General features: G+C 34.8%; 1 protein-coding gene across 1 annotated transcript in view; it reads right to left on the bottom strand.

The window, feature by feature from the left end:
- The window catches only part of GABRG1 (gamma-aminobutyric acid type A receptor subunit gamma1), a 71658-nt gene extending 58627 nt beyond the window's left edge, over positions 1–13031 (bottom strand). Inside the window, exon 1 of the mRNA XM_056111272.1 lies at positions 12808–13031. Within this exon, the coding sequence (XP_055967247.1) occupies positions 12808–12911 (104 nt within the window). The 5' untranslated portion in view covers positions 12912–13031. The remainder of the gene's footprint in view (positions 1–12807) is intronic.
- Positions 13032–23326: the final 10295 nt, after the last annotated feature.

Below are 23326 nucleotides of genomic sequence, written 5' to 3'. Positions count from 1 at the left end.
TTTCTAACCATTAAAAGTACATTGATTGGGGCTGGAGCGATAGCACAGCGAGTAGGGTATTTGCTTTGCACGCAGCCAACACAGGTTTGATTCCCAGCATCCCATATGGTCCCCTGAGCACCGCCAGGAGTAATTCCTGAGTGCAGAGCCAGGAGTAACCCCTGTGCATCACCAGGTATAACCCAAAAATTTTAAAAAAATGTACATTGATTTATGGTTAGTCATTTGGAAATATTGATAAATATAAAAATTAAAGGTATGCACATATTTATATGTGCACACAAAAGCAATGTATATAAATCAGGGAAGATTATATTATAGAATATTTTAGCAGAGTAAGATTCTCCTTGTCACTGTCACTGTCCTCCCATTGTTCGTGGATTTGCTCGAGCGGGCCCAGTAACGTCTCCATTGGAGACTTTGTTGTTACTGTGTTTGGCATATCGAATACATCACGGGTAGCTTGCCACGCTCTGCGGTGTGGGCGAGATACTCTCGGTAGCTTGCCGGGCTCTCCAAGAGGAGCAAAGGAATAGAACTCGGGTCGGCCATGTTGGCTGTGTGCAAGGTAAATGCCCTACCACTGTGCTATCACTCCAGCCCAAGATTCTCCTTAATACATAAAAATACAAGATAACCATGAAAAGAAGGTAAAACTAAATGTACAAGTAATATATAAATAGTATATAATATAATATATAAGTATACATAATGTAGAGCAATATCTATGATTCTAACTAAATCTAAATGTCCTAGACTTTATTTATAAAGAAAATATGTGCAAAACTTTCATATCATATACTTATTAGAACTTATAAAAAATTCTGAAAGTGAAGGTGCCAAACTGTAAAGTAATTTTAAGAAGTGATTAGTCTGTGAACTTATTACTTAGATTATATGATCAAGAAGTTTATGTTATATATATATATATATTTATACATGAATTTCTATAAAAATTTTATCTGTATGAATAAATTACTTAATTTGTTTAAGGAAAAGAGGAAAAGTAAGGGGTGGAAGTATTGGTCCACACCCAGCAGTACTTAGTTCTTACTCCTGGCTTTGTGCTCAGGGATCACTTCTGGTGATGCTCAGGGACCTTGTGGGGTGTCAGGGATTAAACCTGGGCCAGCTGAATGCAATGCAAGCACACTACCCACTGCACTATCTCTCTAGCCATGGTCTAAATTATTTACATCAAAAACTTCATATTTCTAATTTTTGAGATGTCGAGGGCAGAGATATATATCCAACACTTATCTTAAGGACTAAATATTGATTTCCAATAGTGCTCAGTTACCTGGCTCTGGCCCAGATATCACTCCTGGGGGTTCTTGAGAAACTGTGTAGAGCCAAGTATTGAATTCATGTTAGTTACACACAAGGCATGTGCATTTTCTCCGCTACTATCACTCAGGACACAAAATTTCCAAAATTTGGTGGGCATAGAACAGAAATGGAATTATAAATTAAAGACTTAACAATTTGAAATAAGAAAATATTGATGCAAAAGAAATATAACATACAATATGCATCCATCATAATTTTTAAAAAATTTGATAAAATAAGATGGATTGACTAAATCAGGTTACACAAAGATTAGGAAATAAATAGTAGCATTCACTATCTATGATAGAGCATTGTTGATTGTTTTTGAAAAAGGGTCTGGTAGTCTCTAAATCCACTAAACATAGTTTGAGATGGCTAGATTTCATAAGGATTAATAATTCTATTATCCAATGATAAAAACCCAATTGATACTTGAAGAGGCTTTTAAAATATCCATTAGTTAAGGTAGTATATAAACTTAAAATATATGTGATAAAATAATATGATGTAATATCACCTTAATCTTTAAAAAGGAAAAATTAATTTGAGTAGCTTTATATTTTTACTAAAAATTTGAACAAAAGATTTTAAAGAAAGTGGAGTTACTTTTCTTACATCTTTGGCTACAGATATGATATTTTTAGTTTTATGATTGACCCTTCATAAAACAACAAAAACTACTGATTTAGTGATATATTCTGCCAAGTTAAGTCATTTTAAAAATTAATTTAGCAGACCATTTCTCTTCTCTAGAAACAATTATGAGCCATGAGTTCAACATAGTTTTCATTGGGGTTGTAATTCCCAGAAATTATACATTTTCTTTCGAGACCATTTTCATTGAGATTTCTTCATTTCTTTCTCTTAAGGATGGAAAAGAACCATAATGTTTTCTCAAGTGCACCCAGATTCTCTATTGTTCTAGCTGAATTCATAAAACTAGACAAAAGATAAATTCTGACTCATGAAAATATAAGTCAATGATGTTCATATTATCTAAGTCTTTGATGTTCAATGTATATGATAAATTATACAAGACTGCTAAAATTCACAGAGGTGAGCCTTACTGAATTATGAAGTATGCCAAAATATCTTAAAATAAACAGCCCAAGAAAATAAGTATCAAATTCATTTAATGTAGAAAGATGCACCTTTTTACAAAGTCTTGTGTTCATAGAATGAACAAGAACATATTTTCATTAACACAGGCTTCTCTTTGGACTGTTTACCTCAAAGAGAGAATGAGTAGAACAGAAACAAAAAAAAAAACACGTACTCTCTCTCTACTGGAGTTCAGTTAGGGCGATTTGAAAGGTTTACAGAAAAAAGAGCTGTTACTAAGGCAATGGCATCACTGAGTACCCACTCAAAAAACCACCTGCATAGAATAATAAATTATTCTTACAATGAAGTCTTAGAACACAGATGTATAAGTAACACTGAAATTTTATAAAGCCAGTATGAATATTTTATGCTAGTGTATATAGCTCTTATGTAGAAAAGTTCATTCTTTTTCAATACATACACCATTGGGAAATTGTTCTAAAAATTATATACATTTAGAATAGCTGAAAATATAACAACCTTATATTAATCCATTTATAAATTATGCAATAATAAGCAAAAGTTATCAAAATCTGTTCAAAAGTTAATGTTTTGATCATGACTCTTATTTTAATATATTCTTAATTCTAATGTCAAAACATTCTAATATACACATTATCACCTTGAACACACCAATATTACGACATACATATTAAACAATTTTATTCTAATCTTAGACTTTCTGAGTTCATGCTAGAGCCTACAACAAATATTTGCTTTTATATGCCTCTTTCTTATTGTTATTTTATATATTTGTCTAAGATTGATGGTAAATGTGAATTCTCCAAATAAACTTCATCAGTAATTCACAGTTCAGTGATTCACCATTACATGTAATCAGATAACTTTTAGTAGAATATTGCTCTTTTGAAGGCAAATGTAGACAATCAAAGTAAAGCAAGACTTAAAAGATACAGAAATCTAAGACTCACAAATAAATCTCAGAAGAGAGCAACACACGAAAGAGATGCCTCCTCTCCCTGCACCCGGCTGACTTTATCCGGGGTACCTACTCCATAAGGCCCTGCCAACAGTGGACCTTGAGCTCAGAGTCAAGAGTGAGCCTTGAGTACAGTAGGTGTGGCTTCCCGAACCAAAAATAATAATATTGAATAATAAGCTCTGAAGGTAAGATGATCTAGCTTTTTTTGTTTGTTTCATTTGGGGGCCATATGCAGGACTGTTTCAAGAGTAGCTCCTTCAGGGGCTTCCCCTGCAGTTGAGAGGGGGTGGGAGGACGATCAAACTAGGCAATCCACCATTCAAAGCATGAGTTCCAGTCCTTTGTGTCATCTCTCCAGACAAGATTATCTGATTTATTTTTTAATTTTTTGTTTCCTATTTGCTTCTAGTTTTAAATGTTGCCATATACCACTAATATAACAAGAAACATTTCTCTCAGTTTCTATCACATCACTGATAATGTATATATACACACATACACAGCATGTAGGGCATTTGCCTTGCACGCGGCTGACCTGGGCTTGATTCCTCCATCTCTCTCAGAGAGCCCAGTGAGCTACTGAGAGTATTCTGCTGGCACGGCAGAGCCTGGCAAGCTCCCCATGGCATGTTCGATAGGCAAAAACAATAACAAGTCTCACAATGGAGATGTTACTGGTGCCCGCTAGAGCAAAGTTGATGAACAAAAGGAGGACAGTGCTACATTGCTACAGTACTACCTTGAAGGGAGTCAGGTGAGTTCCTTCTCCTGCCCCAATAAAACCCCGCAGCCACAAACACCAGACCCTAATTCGCCACCATGTTCACAGCTGATCTTCACAGGCTCAGGACAAGCCCATCATGCATGAGAATGAATTCATTGAAAAACCCAGATATGAAGGATTTGTGATTGAAACATCCAGGCCTGAACCTAGTCATAAATGGGTGCCCTGCCCCATCTCCCTGAGCTCCCAGGTACCTAGCAGTCACTCCTACTAACTGTCTCTGGGTTCCAGATCAACTCATTGATGGCCGTGATCCACAGAATCACAAATAAATCTTAGGAGAGAGCAACACACTGCAAGATGCCTTCACACCCCAAAACCACCATCCAGTTAAAAATTTAACTCCAGCACTAGGATTGTATTTAAAATTTTATAATTCCTGGAGCGTGTGGCCAGGACATCTCATACTTTATGCCACTGATATACCAAGAGTAGCACACCACATTGTATAGGGTGTAAAGTAGAAAGTAACTGATTTTGATTAATATATATATGCGTATGTATATATACATACACACACACACACATATATATATATATACATGTATGTAAGCACAAAAGGTTTAACCTGTAACAACTTATTAAGTGATACAGGGACTTACTGGTGCCAAGGTGAGATACAAAAATTTTCATACACTTTCCTCTATGGAAACCTTTTGGATCATTTTTAGTGGATTATTCATAATAAGAAATACAAAATAAATTATTTAGTATCTGCCTTTGGGGCAGGCTTGAGTGATGGTGGAAATATTTGAAATAATGGTGGTGGGAAGGTGAAATAGTCATGGGACTGGTGTTGAAATATTGAATGCACTGAATTATTGTGAACAACTTTATAGAATTCAATTTTTAAAAAAGATATAGAAATTTGCTTTTCAAAATATCTACCAAACTGAGAGCATATCTCTGGATATGGAATAGTATTGTTCTCAATTTTATATTCTCTCTCTTTTCTCCCACCTCTTGCACCTACCCTTCCTCCCCACTGCACCTTTTACTAACACCATGACAACTGAAATACTCAATTATTTTTTCATAGTTGAATCCTTTGGGCTGGAGCGATAGCACAGTGGGTAGGGCATTTTCCTTGCATGCGGCCAATCTGGGCGACCCGAGTTAAATTCCTCCTCCCCTCTTGGAGAGCCTGGCAAGCTACCAAGAGTATCTCACTCACACGGCAAAGCCTGGCAAGCTACCTGTGATGTATTTGATAGACAAATACAGTAACAACAAGTCTCACAATGAAGACGTTACTGGGCCTGCTTAAGGAAATCTATGAATAACGGGAGGAGAGTGATAGTGATAGTGACAGTGAATTCTTTGGAGCAGTTAAAGCATTCTACTGACTTTATTGATTTAATAAATCATCTTAACATAAATATACTACTCGAGTTAAATCTCACTGGGGATAGCCACTCTGCCTTTTGTTCTATGCATCTAGCATATATACTGTCACAAACATGTCATATATATTACACAAAAGTTAGCAAGGGAAATATTGTCTTTTTATTGTTTGTGGGCCAAACCTGGTGCTGTTCAAGACTCACTCCTGCTTTGTGCTAAGGGATCACTCCTGGTGGGGCTCAGGGTTGCCAGCATCAAACCTGGGTTGGCAGTTCCATGTAAGGCAAGTTCCTTCCCTGCTGTGCTCTTTCCTCCCCAAAGATTATGCCTGTCGTAACATTGTACTCACAGTGCCCAGATCTCTACTGATCATATAGAAGATTTTAAGTAAATTAATATTAAATAAATGTCAATATTCAATAAATGTTGACTAAATCATCGATAGATATTTCCTTTAAAAAGGAAGGTGCAGTTGGATAAGTTATTTTGTGTTGACACGATTAGATTATGAGGTGTTTAAAACATTTTTAAACACAATAAATTTAATAATTTTAACAATTTTAACAATTTTGCTAAGTTCCAGTGGTAGACATTCACAGAAGGCTTCTATATTGAAAGGAAAATTATAATTATTTTGCATTTTCTAATTCATTATGGTGTGTTACACTTATATGTAGTAAATTCACTTGAATAATAACACCTTCAATAATAAGTAACTAAATATCTTATTTCTCAACAATTTATTAAATCCCAAATTCTTGTTTGTATGTCTTTGTTCTATTCAGTATTTTTAATAAATTAAGCATACTTTATCTTTTTTCTGTATAATAAGATCTAAACTACACATATTCCAGAGATTATATAATGGGCACCCAGTTGGTAATCCTACTTCTTGTCTATCAATGAGCCCATAAACAGAAACTTGGCTATCAATAATGTTTTCCCATCTGATCACAGACCTAGTTGTGTTAATTTTTTAATTCAACAATGGATATTTTATTTATTTATTTTTTTGAATCACCGTAGGGTTGGAATGATAGCACAGTGGGTAGGGCGTTTGCCTTGTCCCCGGCCAACCTGGCCGACCCAGTTTGATTCCTCCATCCCTCTCGGAGAGCCCAGCAAGCTACTGAGAGTATCTTGCCTGCATGACAAAGCTTGGCAAGCTACCTGTGACGTATTCGATATGCCAAACACAGTAACAAGTGTCACAATGGAGACGTTACTGGGCCCGCTCCAGCAAACCGATGAACAATGGGAGGACAGTGACAGTGATAGTGATTGAATCACCATGAGGTAGTTACAAAGCGTTCATGATTAAGTTTCAGTCATACAATGATCAAACACCCATCCCTCCACCAGTGTGCATTTTCCAGCACCAATGTTCCCAGTTTCCTTCCTGCCACCCTCAACCCATCCCAACCCCTACCTCTGTGATAGGCACATATCTTCTTACAGTCTCTCTACTTTGGGGCATTATGGTTTGCAATACAGATAGTGAGAGGTCATCATGTTTGACCCTTAGTCTACTTTCAGCACACATGTCCTATCCTGAGCAATCCCTCCAATCATCACTGACTTAGTGGTCATTCTCTATCTCAGTTGCCTTTTCCCCCAGCACATGAGGCAGGTTTCCAAACTGCAGAGTGATCCTCCTGGCCCTTGTCTCTACTGTTCTTAGGTGTTAGTCTCATATTATTTTATATTCCACAAATGAGTGCAGTCATTCTATGTCCATCCTGCTCTTTCTGACTCATTTCACTTAGCATGATACTCTCCATGTTCATCCACTTATAAGCAAATTTCATAACTTCATCTTTCCTAACAACTGCATAGTATTCCATTGTGTAGATGTGCCAAAGTTTCTTTAACCAGTCATCTGTTCTCGGGCACTCTGGTTGTTTCCAGATCCTGGCTATTGTGAACATTGCTGTAAGAAACATACAAGGCAGATGCCATTTCTACTGTGCTTTTTTTTGCATCCCTGGGATATTTTAATTGCTTTGATTTACATTGAATTTAAATTTGAATTTTGCAGTGGTTTAGAAAGCAGAGCTCATTTATGGGCATTCTTCTAAAAACTAGAAATTGAGCTTCTGTATGACCCAGCAATAACAATTCTAGGAATATACCCCCACGGGCCAAAAAACACACAGCAGAAATATTATTTGCACTTTTATGTTCATTGTAGCACTATTCACGATAGTCAGAAATCTGGGAACAATCCGAGTGCCCAAAACAGATGATTAGTTAAAGAATCTATGGTAAATCTACGCAATGGGATACTATGCATGCGGCTGTTAGGAAAACTGAAGTTAAGAAATTCACTTATAAATAAATGGACATGGAGAGACACAGAGAGACATAGGGAAATGAGTCAGAAGGAGAGGAACAGACATAGAATGATTGCATTCATTCGTGGGATATAAAGGAACATAATGTTAGACTAATATCCAAGGACAGTAGAAACAGGCCAAGAGGATTGGTCCACAGTTGGAAGCCTGTCTGTGGTGCTAAGGGAGAAAGCAGTTGGGATAGAGAAGCAACCACTGTGACAATGATAGCTGGAAACAATCACTCTGGATAAGAACTGCATGCTGAAAGTAGGTAAAGGAACACACATGATAACCTCTCAGTTTCTGTATTGCAAACCATAATGTCCAAAAGATATGAGAGAGAGGGAGAGAGAGAGACAGAGACAGAGACAGAGACACCAACAGAGACACTAACAGAGACAGAGATAAAGAAGAAAAGTGCTTGCCCTAGAGACAGACTGAGTGTGGGGAATGGTGGGAGGGAAAGTGGGGACATTGGTGCTAGGAAATGTACACTGGTAGAGAGATCGTTATCGGAACATTTTATGATTGAAGCGTGATCATGAACAGATTTGTGACTGTGTATCTCACAGTGATTCAATTTGAAAAAAATGCAGAACTCTGGGAATATTAAATAAATTTGAATCTTGAATTAAGCAATGAAAAACAAGATGACCTTAAACAAGTTTCCCAAACTCACCGCTCTGGTTTGCCCACTCAAAACTGGAGACAATAGCAATGTAGAGGTTTTATTTTTTATCTTCACATTTGCTTATTTGCTTGATAGTTTGGCTAAGAATTTTCCTCTAGGCTAAAGTTTGTCTCTAAAATTTTGAGACAATTTCCCTATAATATAGATATTGCTGGCAAAACTTTTGGATCTCTAATTATCTTAACTTGATTATGATCTGTTCCTTCAGTAGCCTCTTCTCAGAAATTTAAAATCCTGTATATTTTGAATTATGAATTTTTGTGTTCTTACTTTAACTTTAATCTTAGAAGTTGTATATAGTATAAATTCCATTTGGGTTGTATCCATGCTTAATCTAATTACTACTGTAAACCCTGTCTATTTCATTGGCTATGGTGCATAGTGAGTATTAAATAAGTATTACTTATTAATAAAATAAAATTATGTCTTTCAAACTCCCAAAATACTTAATAACACAATAGGATCCAAGTACTTTACTAGACATATAAGTACTTTAAGATCTATGATACTAGAATTACCGTGATTCTATATGAGGATTGCTATTAGGTTTTTTCCAGTAAAAAGTATATGTACAGTCTTCTTGATGTTATTTTTTCTCTTGATCTTAAAACAATTTGAAACAGAAGATGACAGTTCAATTTTTTACAAATAAGGACTATTAACCTCAAATATATGTTTTCATTTATAGGAAAGAGTGTCACTGAACTTATAAATCACATTTGCTGGTGAAGTCCAGGTTTCCCACTTATGACCAGGAACATATATAAATAATATGTGAATTGTTCTCTTGAGTCTATAACTACAATCATTTGCATATACCATTGCTTCTTCTAGCAGTCTCCCTTTTTAAAAAGTTCCATACTTCCAGTGAACTACCTTTAGAATGTCACCTTCCTTGTCACATTTATCAATTTCATTTTAATTTCACCGTCATTTTCTCCCATTCCTTTCTTGAACATTTAAGTGTTGTGGAGTATCAAGACTCAGTTTGTCCTAAAGTTTGCATAGCTGTCTTTGTTATGTCCTTAGAAAAGTAGGCCCCCAAATGCCTTTAAAAATCACTCATTGACAAATATTTCCATAAAAATTATTAATGAAATTACATGAAAAATCCAAAGATTTTGGATTTTTGGATTTTTTTGGATTGGGCTGGAGCGATAGCACAGCAGTAGGGCATTTGCCTTACAAGCGGTCAACATGGCCGACCCAAGTTCGATTCCTCTGCCCCTCTCAGAGAGCCCGGCAAGCTACCGAGAGTATTCGATATGCCAAACACAGTAACAACAAAGTCTCCAATGGAGACGTTACTGGGCCCACTCGAGCAAATCGATGATCAACGGGAGGGCCTTTACCTTTTACCTTTACCTTACATGAAAAATATATTTTATAAAGCAAGCTTATCTAAGTATCAGAATAACAAATAGTATGATTACTAATTCATAAAATGGTCTTTTTGTTTTGTTTTGCTGCCACACCTAGTGGTGTTCAGGGTTTGTTCCTGGCTCTGTGCTCAGGAACAAATCCTTGCAGCTTCTGGAGACCATATTGGGTGGTGGGATAGAACCTGGTCCCATGTCAGCCAAGTGAAAGGCATGCACCCTACCTACTGGATTATTTCTCTGGCCCATGATTGTTCTAAGAGGAAAAAACTTTCTCAAAAAATTACCTTAACTAAATAAGCTTACTTTAAAACTCACTGTAAATTGTTTTTTAGAAAAGTTCAAATTACAAAAATTTTCAGCAATTTTTAGAAATTGTAATTAAATTTTTTCAACATTAAAAGTAAATCAATTCAAGTTCAAGAAATTTTGACCAACTATTAAGATATCATAGAGCATCATGGAGACTATAACATAAGTACCATGATTATAGCTTTTAATTATATTAGTAAAAATGAATTAATAATTTAGCAGTATATGAATCAGTGTAGTGTCTCTGTGCTCTTGATGGAACGTATTGAAGAAACAATGAATTCTTTCTGATTACATATAAGAAATAATAGCTTCCAAATTAATAAAACCCAAAGTAGATGACTTTGAAGATTTATATTAGAAACCCATTATATGACATCAAAATCCTCATTAAGCAGAATCACCTGTGGCTAGTTACCCTACAAATAAGTATGAAAAGAAGGAGAAACAGGCATTTAAATTGTACAAACATATTGACATCACATCTCTAACAGAAAAGACAAAGAGTTCACCTCAACTACAGCACTTTACAAACTAAAGTCATAAGCCCTCATAAGCTAGTAGCAACAATATATAGTTTCCATTTTTTGTTATTTACTTACATGATAATTTAGCTTTTCCATAGATATAAGACAAAAATTTATCTATTATAACTGCACAATATCTCTTTTGTACTCATCATACATGGGCTCAAAAATAAACACACATGCTATTCTTAATTACAATTATTTTCTCTTGAAAACTACAAAGGAAAACTAGTAAAATAGCCATTACATTAGTTTTATATTTCAGTACAAAAGGGAACGTGTTGAATGTAACAACTAGAAGATATTTTAATGCTATTTTATATTTTCTGTATGAAATCACAACAGTGTATAGGGAGGTGAAGGACCATAAGGAAGTGAAGGACCTCTGACACACAAAATTATCTCCAGATTTCCAGGGTTCATGTGTACCCTGTACATCATATACATCTCTAATTCCCAGCAACTTGAAGAGAGTTCTTGATCATTGCATTCTTAATACTGTAAATGTCCTCAAAAAGAAAAAATAATTTAAAACAGAAATGCCTTTGAAAAGTTAAGTGTCTTTTTTTACTAGGCATTTTTTCTATTAGATCAGAAGAAAAACTTGCACTTATAAGGAAAAGGAGCAGACAGGTTGTTATATCACAAAAACACTAAGAAACTCTGGTTTTATTTATGAAAACACAGATTATTTTATAATACATGAACATGCATGAGAGCAATATAATTGATCTACAAAATGTCAACAATAATTTTATAACATCCAATGAAGTCATTATTATACAATATATGTAAGAAATTATTGACAAATAATGTTTGTGTCCATGCATAATATTTATGTTTCTAAGGGAAAAAGAGTAAATAAATAAAAACTACAAGACTTTCAAAAGGCATGCAGCATAAAGCATTTTCTTTTAAGCATAATACTCTTTTCATTCATTCTCTATTTTCCAGAGACAAATACAGTCTAGCTTAGGTAAGGGGAAAATATTCTAACTATATACAAAATTAAGCATAATCAATATAATAATGCAAATAATGTTACAATGTTTCCACCTACATGTGATTTTTTTTCCTCATTAGTTTTCAGCAAGATCACAATACAAAATATAATTTACAAGTAATTATATAAAACATGTTTACCTGGCATGTGTAGGTATCATGTCTAAAATCTATATACTGTCTATGTCTTAACATATTTCTATTTTAATTCTCAGCTACTTTTACTATATTTTGGTACAGTACATAAAGATTTAGCTTTTTTCTACAAGAATGATTTCAAAGTTTTATTGAAAGGTATTACAGCTCAAGTCCTAGAGTCTTAGGTTGTTAATATCTCTTTTCTTACTCTCTCCCCCCCACACACACTCACATATACACACCATAATCAGGAAGTACCCTCACACTACAATTTTAATTTACTTGCAATAACCAATTAAATTTAAAATTATTCAAAACTGGCTCAGAAGTGATTTCTTCTTCTTTTTAATTCAAGTAATTTCTTCTTAAATATAACACACTTTCAACCCTGAATAATGATGTAACCATTCTTGATGTAAAAGTTTTTTTTTGTTTTTCCAGAATAATTATATTTTAAAAGGAGAAGAGAAAACAGCATTAGAATATAGAAAAGTATCATGCTGTGTGAAAAGTTTCTAAAATAACTTGGTCTTTAAAATGTAGAATTATATACAAGGTTAATCAGTGAGAGTCATTTGTTAAATTCAGTAGCAAAATTATTTCTACTCCCGTCTGCAATTCCAGTAACAGAACCTTTATTAGTTTTATTCAACCTCAGGTCAAAATCATTTGAACTAACCTTCACCCTTTACAAATATCATTCAAATATTTACAAATGTCATATCAGGACAATATCATTCTACCTAAAAAAAATGAGGTCTAATTAAAGAGTTTAACGAATGGCAAATATTGCAAAAGTATGTGTTTAAAGCAATTCAAATTTCTTATGACTTAGAATGATTTTTTTTTAATGTGAGAGTCCCGAGAGGGAAAAGGGCAGATATCAAAGAATAGTTAAAAGTGCTTAAATTTACTCACCAGTTTCCCAAATGCAGAGCCAGCAACAAGAGCATCAATCTTACTCCTCTACTTTGATTCCACGGAAGAAAGGGGGAGCAAAGAAAAGGTTTCCAAGTACCCATCTGGATCACTTTGCTCGCTTAGCTTCCCAAGTCAAGACTTCCTCTCCCTACAATCGGATGAGTACGAGAGACCGGGGTGTGGGAAGGCAATACACCTCCTAACCAGGTAGGATGCAGCTCCCAGAGGAATTAAGAAAACCGGCCAATCAGAACGAGAGGATACTGGCATAAATTATCTGAAAAACAATCGGGCCAATCAGCAGCTCAAAAAGGCGGGGCTTTTCCTACTAGACTCTGAGCCCAGTAGGGAAAAGGGCTCCGTTTTTCTAAAAGAAAAACAAACCTCTTCACCATCGCACGGCAGAGAAACATTTGAGTGGCATCCACAGTTTCCCTCCCTGGAAAAGAAAGGCAGCCTCCCGCTTTTCGCGGCTCTTTCCTCTTGCCTGCCTCTGTTTCAAAGAGCCACTGCCCCTTTTTCCTAGGGATCTGGGCTTCTGAGTCTTCCAGAAAAGACCCCTGTGAAGCCAGCAGTGCCTAACTGATTTGCTCCAGACTCACGAAGTACAGTAAATTTTTGCTAATTTTGAAAGTGAAGGCAGTATCTTATTTCTCTAAGCAGAAGTCACACTTGGCACACTGCCTCAAGCACAAACGGGATCTCCGGAAATGTTGACTGACCAATTGAATGAATGAATGAATGAATGAGCCAGCTAGGCACATTTCTGGTAATCATCACGTTTCCTTCTTCTGCAGCATTTATGAATGAGCGGGTATGTGGTCTCTTACCCCCCTTCCATCCCCCCATCAGAAGAAAATACTGAGGATTAATGCCAGGAAAGACCTGTCTCAGTCCCCCCCCCAAATAATATTATTAATAATAATAAAATTTCCATTTAAAAATATCAACAGTTTTAGACTTATTGTGTGGCTAATCTTGTTCTCCTTTCTTCTCCCCAGTTGCCTTTGCGTTTGTTGCTGAGCTTCAGTGTTGGTACCTAACTTCAGAGGCTCTGCTTTGAGTTTGCAGCAGAGCCCAGCAGTTGCCATGGCAACCAGAAAGCCTCCGGCAGCTTGAACAACTGTACAGGCAAAGATAGTGGTGTGTCGGAAGCAGGCTTACTCTGCCCAGCCATCTTCTGCTATCTGCCTTTCGAAATTTCTACTACACAATGAAGTCGCCTAGGTTTGGGGGTTTTGACTGTCTCATTAATCACAGCAACCACCTAAAATTGGCCATACTCAAAGATGAACATCAAATTACTAGCTAAGAGTATCTGTCTCTCTGCAAATCATTCAAGGCAGAAGTAACCCTTTATGCATAATGATAAGAACACTATTGCTACTTACCTTTTGCAACCACAAACTGCATAGGGGTAACAAAACTACACATATCTTTTGTCCCAAAGTAAAAGGATGGTACTGTGATGAGTTTTTGTTTCCTCTCTTTGATGGATTACTATGTCCTTTTTAAGTCTCATCTGAAAATACATATTAAGCTACTTGTTTTTTTCTTTTTCTACTATAGTTTTATTAGGAAGCAACAGTCTGGTCCACAAGCATATCATTCACTATACCTCATATTTAAAAGTATGATACAATAAGTTTCATTATAATAGATTTTGAGGCAAATAAATTTAGTTAAAATGTTAGTCAATTAAACTGATGTATGCAAGTGTGTGCACTTGTGTTCTTCAATGAGGAATATAAGTGGGTAGTTATTTAACTGTTTCATTGGATGTGTACACGAATTCACTGATCTTTAGTCATCAAACTAAGAATTAATTCACTAGAAGAATGTAATGAGTAACAAATATGTATCTAGTTACTTTGAATTTTGCTAAAATGATGTATTTTTTGCATATTGTTACTCTGAATTTTGCTAAAATCATGTATTTTTTGCAAATTGTTGGGAATATGATCCTGCAGTGTGTTTGTTATACAATAGCAGATGATGGTTTTCCATCAGACATTATTGAACAGGTTTCATTCAAATGTAACTGAAGGAGGTTAAGAACAGGAGAATTTAATGGAGAGGAAAGGTGAAGACAGTGCCTTGGTGGTTACTGTGAGCTGTCTATTTGAAGAGCTGGAGTAAATTTCAGGCTGAAAAATTCTCTGTATTTTTCTAAATTGATATTTTGGCCAATTTTGTACTACAGTATTTTCAAATTATTTATTTCTTTACTGTAAGCACTTTTATCTCACTCCATTTTTCTTAGTCTCTTCCCTTGATTTTTCTCATTTTTAATGACATATAGTTTCAGGTAAACTAATTCTTTTCTGCTCTCATGGTTAATTATAGTTTTCTATGTTTGTAAAAACCTTCAAAACCTAAGAAGAAATGTTTTAAATATCTTCATGTCTTGACCCTTACTGCCTTCTTTTATTGAATAAGTGTGTGTGTGTGTGTGTGTGTGTGTGTGTGTGTGTGTGTGTGTGTGTGTGTTAGGTGGGGGAAGTGCATATTGTAAATTTGTAAAAGTCAACAAGCCTCACAAAAGAATAATAGAAGAAACATATAAGGAGTCTCACAAAATATAAGCAAGCCAGCAATTGCTAAATAGGAAGATTGGTTAAAAACAAACAAACTTATCTTTCATTGTGTCATAATTTCCAACTTGAGACAATTTGTCCCCATTTTCAGTTGTCACAACTGGGTTGGAGGATGGACTCTTGTACCTAGTTGTAGAGTCCACAGTTTCTGCTATCCATCATAAAATGTAAGATAAACTATACAAGAGTAAAGAATTATGGGTCTCAAAACAAATAAGAACTGTGAATCTCAGAGTAGCTAGTGCCAAGTTTAAGAAGCTCTGTGAGATGAATGAAAGGAAAAAGTCGCCAGATTGCATTGCAGGTGTTGACTTAATCACCATTGAAGTGATTATTCCTCTTTTTTTCACAGATGGAACCACAACCATCATTCACAATTCTAATTATTCCCTATGAGCTCATAAGTGCACAGAAAAAAATTTCACAATTTTTATACAAGTATTACCTTAGAATTGAATAGGTTTGTACCCAGACATAATAAATTAAAATTTTCAGCAAGAATCTCTGGAGAGTCCCAAGCAACAAAAAGTTTTAGGAGCATTGTTCCTTAATCATTTCACAATATAACCCAGGAATTAAGGGTGCTTCTATTTATGTGCAACCCTGGCCTTAGCAAAATCATACTCCTCTCTTTAGTGAGTCATCTCTCTTTGGTAAGTTATTTATTCATAATATTTATTAATAAATTATGATATCAGACTGTGCATGGCATTGAGAATAAGATAAGCAAGACTTACCACTTCATGATAAGCTTAACTTCTTCAACACTAAAAGAAGGAAGGATATTTTTATTTATGGATTTTTTTGTTGTTTGCTTCCTTGGAGGCTACACTCAACAAAGTTTGAGAAATCGTTGGGTCTTACTCATTGAAGCCAGGCCTTTCGCATGCAAATCACTCACTAAAGTCCTCAGGGCAACTACCCAGCCCCAGAAGTTGCTTTAAGGATGAAAGTAAAGGTAAAGGTAAAGGCCCTCCCGTTGATCGTTGATCGTCGATTTGCTTGAGCGGGCCCAGTAACATCTCCATTGGAGGCTTTGTTGTTACTGTGTCTGGCATATCGAATACTCTTGGTAGCTTGCCGGGCTCGTTAAAACAGGATACTTATAATAAAAATCTCTAGTAAATGATAATCATTATTGTTGATAATTTGAGAATATGTTTGAGGTTTAATTTATTCACTTCAACCGTTAGCAAAACAAATGGTAGAAAGAATATATTGTCCAAGTAGAGAAGATGAAAATAATTAAAAGTCACTGGTAGTATCTTTCAACATTACCTTGAAATATTGCTTATCGAGAGCAAAATTATGGTTGGTGTTTTGTGTTGTTTTGTTGACATATTAAAGTAAAGCCTCCTTCATGTAAAGAATTAACACTAGCTCTCTAGACTCAATAAGCTGTTTTAGGTTATGCTTTATGTGTTTTGTTATTCTTCTGAAAATAATCTCTATTTATTATTAGAAAAATCACAATTTCAAAATAACCACAATCTCATATTTTTTAAAAATTCTATCTTACATTATTTTAGTGTATGCTGTATTTTTCTCCTCAGTTTCCTATACTCCATTTTTCTTACTAAATTAGTTTAAGGGTCATTTTCTTCCAAGAAGTCTTCATTCACTGCTCATCATATACTTCTCTGTAAAAGATTTTTATATTATGGGGCTGGAGAAATAGCACAGTGGGTAGGGCATTTGCCTTGCACGTGGCCAACCCAGGTTAGATTCCCAGTAACCCATATGGTTCCCTGAACACCACCAGGAGTAATTCCTGAGTGCAGAGCCAGGAGTAACCTCTGTGCATTGACGGGTGTGACTCAAAAAGAAAAAAAAAGGTTTTTATACTGCATTCATTATTTATTGCCACGCATCTTTTAATCAAACTGATAGTTTTTAGTACCTAGACCCTTTAAAAGTAATTGAGTTTGCAAGACTGTAAATGGATTACATTTATATGTGAGGGATGAATGGAATGTGCATTTTCACTTTAGTAATGGGCATTGTGTGGAATAGTAAGATTGTACCTTTAAAATCAGTGACCATTAACAGTTTAAAATTATAGTTACGTAAAATCCTGTGTTTGCTTAAAACATCGTTACAACTCATGTTGACTTAACATAGGAGTCAGTCAACATGTTCTGCATGAATAGAACCGGGTTTGATCCCCTGTATCACATGTTCCCTCAGCACTGTTGAGTGTAGTGCTAAAGCCACTGCATGTCATTGGCTATGGTCTCAGTGCACCCAGAGCACTACTGAGGTGGCCCTACTGGTCTCCAATATGACAATAAATAGGCAGTATAACAATCTTGTGCTCTAGCATTGAATGTTAGTAACACAGGAGATGTGGAAGGTCCCACTCAAAGAGCAACAATTTCATAATTGTTTTATATCCCTAATTTTGGAAATTATCTCTTATTTTTAGCCATGTTGTCAGTTCTGTGTTTTAAATATCATATGCTAAACACATGGAATTTATCATAGTATTATATTGTAAATATATTTTATATTATATGCATATTTGATATTATGTACATATTTGATTTGATCGGGCTAGAGCGATAGCACAGAGGGTAGGGTGTTTGCCTTGCACGCGGCCCACACGACCAACCTGAGATCGATTTCTCCACCCCTCTCGGAGAGCCCGCCAAGCTACAGAGAGTATCTCTCCTTCACAGCAAAGCCTGGCAAGATACCTATAACATATTCGATATGCCAAACACAGTAACAAGTCCCACAATGTTACTGGGCCCACTAGAGCAAATTGATGAACAACAGGAGGACAGAGACAGTGACAGTATATATTTGATTATTTTTATCTACCTATATTGTAGTTTACAGTAAGGATTTTATTATATTCATTTCTCGTTTTGTCCAAGTTAATTAGTAATAGGAATTTGAGAACCATTCATAGAATGTATAAGTATTCAATGCATATGGAATGAATAAGTCCATAAATGGACTCAATCTATACATACATACACACATATATATAAATGTGTATATATATATATAAATAGTCAATCTATATAATCTATATAAATAGACATAAATATTCCTAGGACCATTAAGTGATTTACATTCAACAACATAGCTTTGAAATACCCATTCTATTTAGACAAAATCTGTATCTCATTAGTTGACTTATCCTTGCCATCACATCATGAGAACCTTTTTTTTCCTATTTATAGGTTGTCAAGATAAAAATTGACAAACTCAATGCATCATTTGCAGCAGATTATTATTTAAATCAAATAGAATTCTAAGCCAGAAATTTATATATCAAAATACTGAAGACAAATCAATTCTGTGTCAACCGCTTCAGCCTTTTTAATATTATATCTGATCTCCACAAAATGAGTCAAGAAGCCTCAGGAATGAAACGCTTGAAGGGAAGTGGACACTATTGAATTACAAACAACTTTGTAATTCATGGTGACTAAATAAATTTAAAAAATAAAATTGGAAATAAATAAAATTATTCAATAAATAGAAGTCAGTTCTAGACTCCCTGATGTAATAATAACTTGTAATCTTATAATTATTCTATTTTTGATTAATATATTATATTTCATTTCAACCATTTCCCACTACCTGTCTGTTCTTTCTTACACCTTCTATATTTTTTCTAATTTTTCTTCAACACATGAATACATTCATATATAACCTTAAACTATATAGTAACAAATTTCTCATGCTTATCTTTTAACTTTAATGCTCAGTCTTCTCTATTCATCACCATCCATTCTCTCATCAATTTTTTCTGACACCAACACTTCAATGATACTAAATCAAGTAGAAATTTCCAGTAATTGACTTGTTGGCCTTTTCTCAGGATTTGATCCAATTGAGTACTCTTTTTCTGAAAATTTCTGATAGTTATTATATCATATTTACCTCATTTTTCTTATGTATCTTCAATTCTCTTTGAGCTTCTTTCTAGGTTTTTTTTATCTGACCATAGAAATTAGAATTTCCTCCAACTTCAGCTGCTTTACTTTTTATATTCCATTCTCATATGTGCATTCTAACCTATTTAAAAATCAATAATTAAAAATAGACACATTTTATAAGTAAAACATATTGAAAACATATTGTAAAATAAATTTTCTATTAGACTATAGATAAAATTTTCACACTAATAGCAAAAATCTGATAAAACCAGAAACCTTAGTTACACTATATGACACATATTCTTTAATTTATCTTATCTCTTTAGTATTACTATATGTCACCATCAATGCAGCCACTATAAGCAAACTATAGTGTCTTAGGATTCAAAAACTAGATAGTTTCAGTTCAAAAATCAGTATTTTCTGGGCCCAAGCAATAGTCAAAGCAAGTAGGGCATTTGTTTTGAATGCAGCTGACCCAGGTTGAATTTCTGGCATCCCACATGGCCTCCTGAGGCACACCTAAGTGATGCCTGAGAGCAGAGCCAGAAGTAAGTTCCAAGTACCTACGAACAGAAAACAAAACCATATAAAGTCAATATTTTCTACTACTTCCTATGTAAAGAGAAGCAACTTCAATGTTTCACTGCTGTGATTCTTATATGAATTCTATTAGTCAATTTATATGAATCTCTTGTAAATACCTATCATAGTAAGTGCTCAGTTGACTTTAATTATTGTTATTTTTGTGTTTTTTGGCTTTTTTGTTGTTTGTTTGAGGAACTACACCTGATGATGCTCAGGGGTTACTGCTGGCTCTTTACTGAGGAATCACTCCTGGAGGTTCTGAGGGGGCAAATATTGGATGGCAGAGATTGAACCCAAGTTGACGGTGTGCAAGACAAGCCCTTCACCCACTATATTAACCCCTAATTATTATTATTGCTAATATCAGGACTTCTCTCTTAACTGATAATCATCTCTTATTTGCATTACTAATACTCTTAATTTCTAACATTGCTTACTTCTTCTCCTCTATTAAATGGTCATTTTTTTAAAAAAAAAGAAGAAAGAGATTATATTATGTTTAATCTGGACTGGAGTGATAGCACAGCAGTAGGCTATTTGCATTGCATGTGGCCAACCCGGGTTTAATTCCTCCGCCCCTTTCGGAGAGCCTGGCAAACTACTGAGAGTATCACAGCAAGTTACCTGTGATGTATTCAATATGCCTAAATCAGTAACAACAAGTCTCACAATTTGTTGTGAAACGTTACTAGTGCCCGCTTCAGCAAATCTATGAACAATGGGAGGACTATGCTACAGTGCTACAGTGCTATGTTTAATCCATCCAGATAGATATCTTTTGTTGTACTTAGAACAAACACCTATTAATATGGCCATTGAGAACTTTCAATTTCTGGCCTCTATGTTTCTGCCCCAATCCATATTTTTTGTTCTTTCCTTTTCAATATGGTGTAGCCAAAACGATCTTCCTTAACTATTGTTGTACTTATGACTTATTTTTTCTCTTATGACATTGCTCAAGATTTTTATATCCATAGGCCAGTCCATCCCACATTTTATCCTCCATCCAGCTATTTTTATTGTTCTCATGTATTAATAACTTAATATCTTAATCTAAAGTTTCTAATTGAAATTAAATACTTCATTAGGCTCTTCAACAGCACTTAATTCTTTCCCTTTCTGGTACTTATTGTATTTTATAACTTATAAGTTTATTTAAGTAGAGAAATGTTTTTGAGCACTTGGGTTTCAAGCACTATTCTGTATACTGAAAAGAGAAGTTTCTGTGGATCCTACATTTGATTATACTTTGTATATTCTAAGTTATATTTTATTTTAAACACTTTTTTAGGTATTATGTTTCTTTTTACTTACATATACTTTCCTCTTTGATTGCACGAACTCTTGCCTTTCTTTCAAATTGCCCCATCATAACTGTTTGCTAAATAAATAAAGAAGGAAACATAACACCCAAATCCAATACTGATATATCTAAGCATCATACGCCATTTCTGTAAGCTAAATTTTATTCTCCATAAAGGTGTAGTGTATGAATATGGGGTTTTCAGCATTGAATTAATTTTGTTCAATAATATACATAAAATGCTCAGTATATATTAAGGCTGAAAAAATGGTAGGGATTTGTAAGCAAATAAATAAATATTTTAATGATCATGAATCATATAACTAAGTTGAACTTAGCCAATGTAGGAATAAAAATTAAGGTAAAAAATTTAGTTAATTTACATTACTTTTATGATCTTTGGCAAATTATACATCTTTGAATCTCAGATTTCTCATTTAAAAATTAGAGATGAAAATTTTGTCTTTACATCTGCACTTGTTTGTTCATTGCAGCACTGTTTACAATAGCTAGAATATGGAAAAATCTCTGAGTGTCCAAGAACAGATGACTGGTTAAAGAAACTTTGGTACATCTATCCAATGGAGTACTATGTAGCTGTTAGAAAAAATGAAGTCATGAAATTTACATAAAAGTGGTACTACATGGAAAATATCATGCTAAGCGAAATGAGTCAGAAAGAGTGGGATAGACATAGAAAGATCAAATTCATCTGGGGAACATAAAGTAACAAAATAGGAGACTAACACCCAAGAACAGCTGTGATAAATACCAAGAGGTTCACTCCATGGCTTCAAGGTCAGCCGCACACTCTAGGGGTAAAGGCAGTTCAGATGGAGAAGGGAGCACCAAATAAAGGGTGCTGGGAAGATCCGCCCAGGACGAGAGATGCATGCTGAAAGTAGACTCTAGACCGAACATGATTACCACCCAATGCCTCTTCTTCAAACCACAGCACCCAAAAGGAGAGAACAAAGGGAAGTGCCCTGCCACAGAGGCAGGGTGGGATGGGGGATGGGGGAGTGGGAGGGATACTGGGATTCCTAGGGGTGGAGAATGGGCACTGGTGGTGGGATGGGTACTCGATCATTGTATAACTGAAACCCAAGCACAAAATCTTGTAAGTCTACAACGGTATCTCATGGTGTTTCACTAATAAAAAAAAAGGAAAAGAAAATTTTGTCTTTAGAAATATGTATAAAAACAATGTTTAAAAGTCTATCCAATGACATAGAAGTATTGGTTGTTGTTAGTACAAAAGTTCAAAATATTAAATATAAATTATTGAACCTAAATTCTATAGTTTTTATATTTATAAACATGAACTATATTGACTTGAATATATATTTTTCTTTGAATGGGATTTCCAAAGTGAAGCTCAGAGGCCCCATGACCCCTCCCAGCTATTTCAGTGCCAGAATTAACTGGGCCACCTCGACAATGTTTGAGAATATACAGACTAGGACCAGGCTGTGTTCAGAGACCGTAGGTTGTTGGGGAGTGAACTGAGATATAAGGCAAGCACCGAAACCCTTGTCCTTTCTCTTTCCTCTGACTTGAATTTCTTAATTTAGTAAGGACCTTTACCATCCTGGGAGTTAGCTACACTTTAATTCATTTAATTTACAGAAAAACAAATTGAAACGCAGAGACTAACTTTCTTACCACTCATTAAGTCTCTTATTAGCTCAGTCTTAGGAATGCACATAACAAGTAAAAGATGGATGGGGACTTAAATCTAAGAGTTGATTTTCATAGCGCATGCCTGAATTGTTTGGTGACCAGGTTTTTTGGATGATAGATGGCTATGATATTTTCTCTAAAGGAAATTGTTCATATATCTTCTTTTTCTAAATTTTTAAAGTAGGAGTACAGCTATTTAAACTGATTGAATTGGGCATGAATTCCACATTATTTTTTTAAATTCAGAATGTTAATTTTATTTTATTATTATTATTATTAAATCACTGTAAGATACAGTTACAAAGCTTTTCTCTTTTTTTTTAAATTTTTATTAGTGAAACACCATGAGGTACAGTTGTAGATTTACAAATTTTTGTGCTTGGGTTTCTATTATACAATGATCAAATACCCATACCTCCACCAGTGCCCATTTTCCACCACCATGGATCCCA

The sequence above is a fragment of the Sorex fumeus genome, unplaced genomic scaffold (assembly GCF_029834395.1).
Source record: "Sorex fumeus unplaced genomic scaffold, SorFum_2.1 ptg000013l, whole genome shotgun sequence".
NCBI classification, from domain to species: Eukaryota; Metazoa; Chordata; class Mammalia; order Eulipotyphla; family Soricidae; genus Sorex; species Sorex fumeus.
Note: the sequence above shows the minus strand (reverse complement) of the source record. Positions and strands in the feature narration are given on the sequence as shown.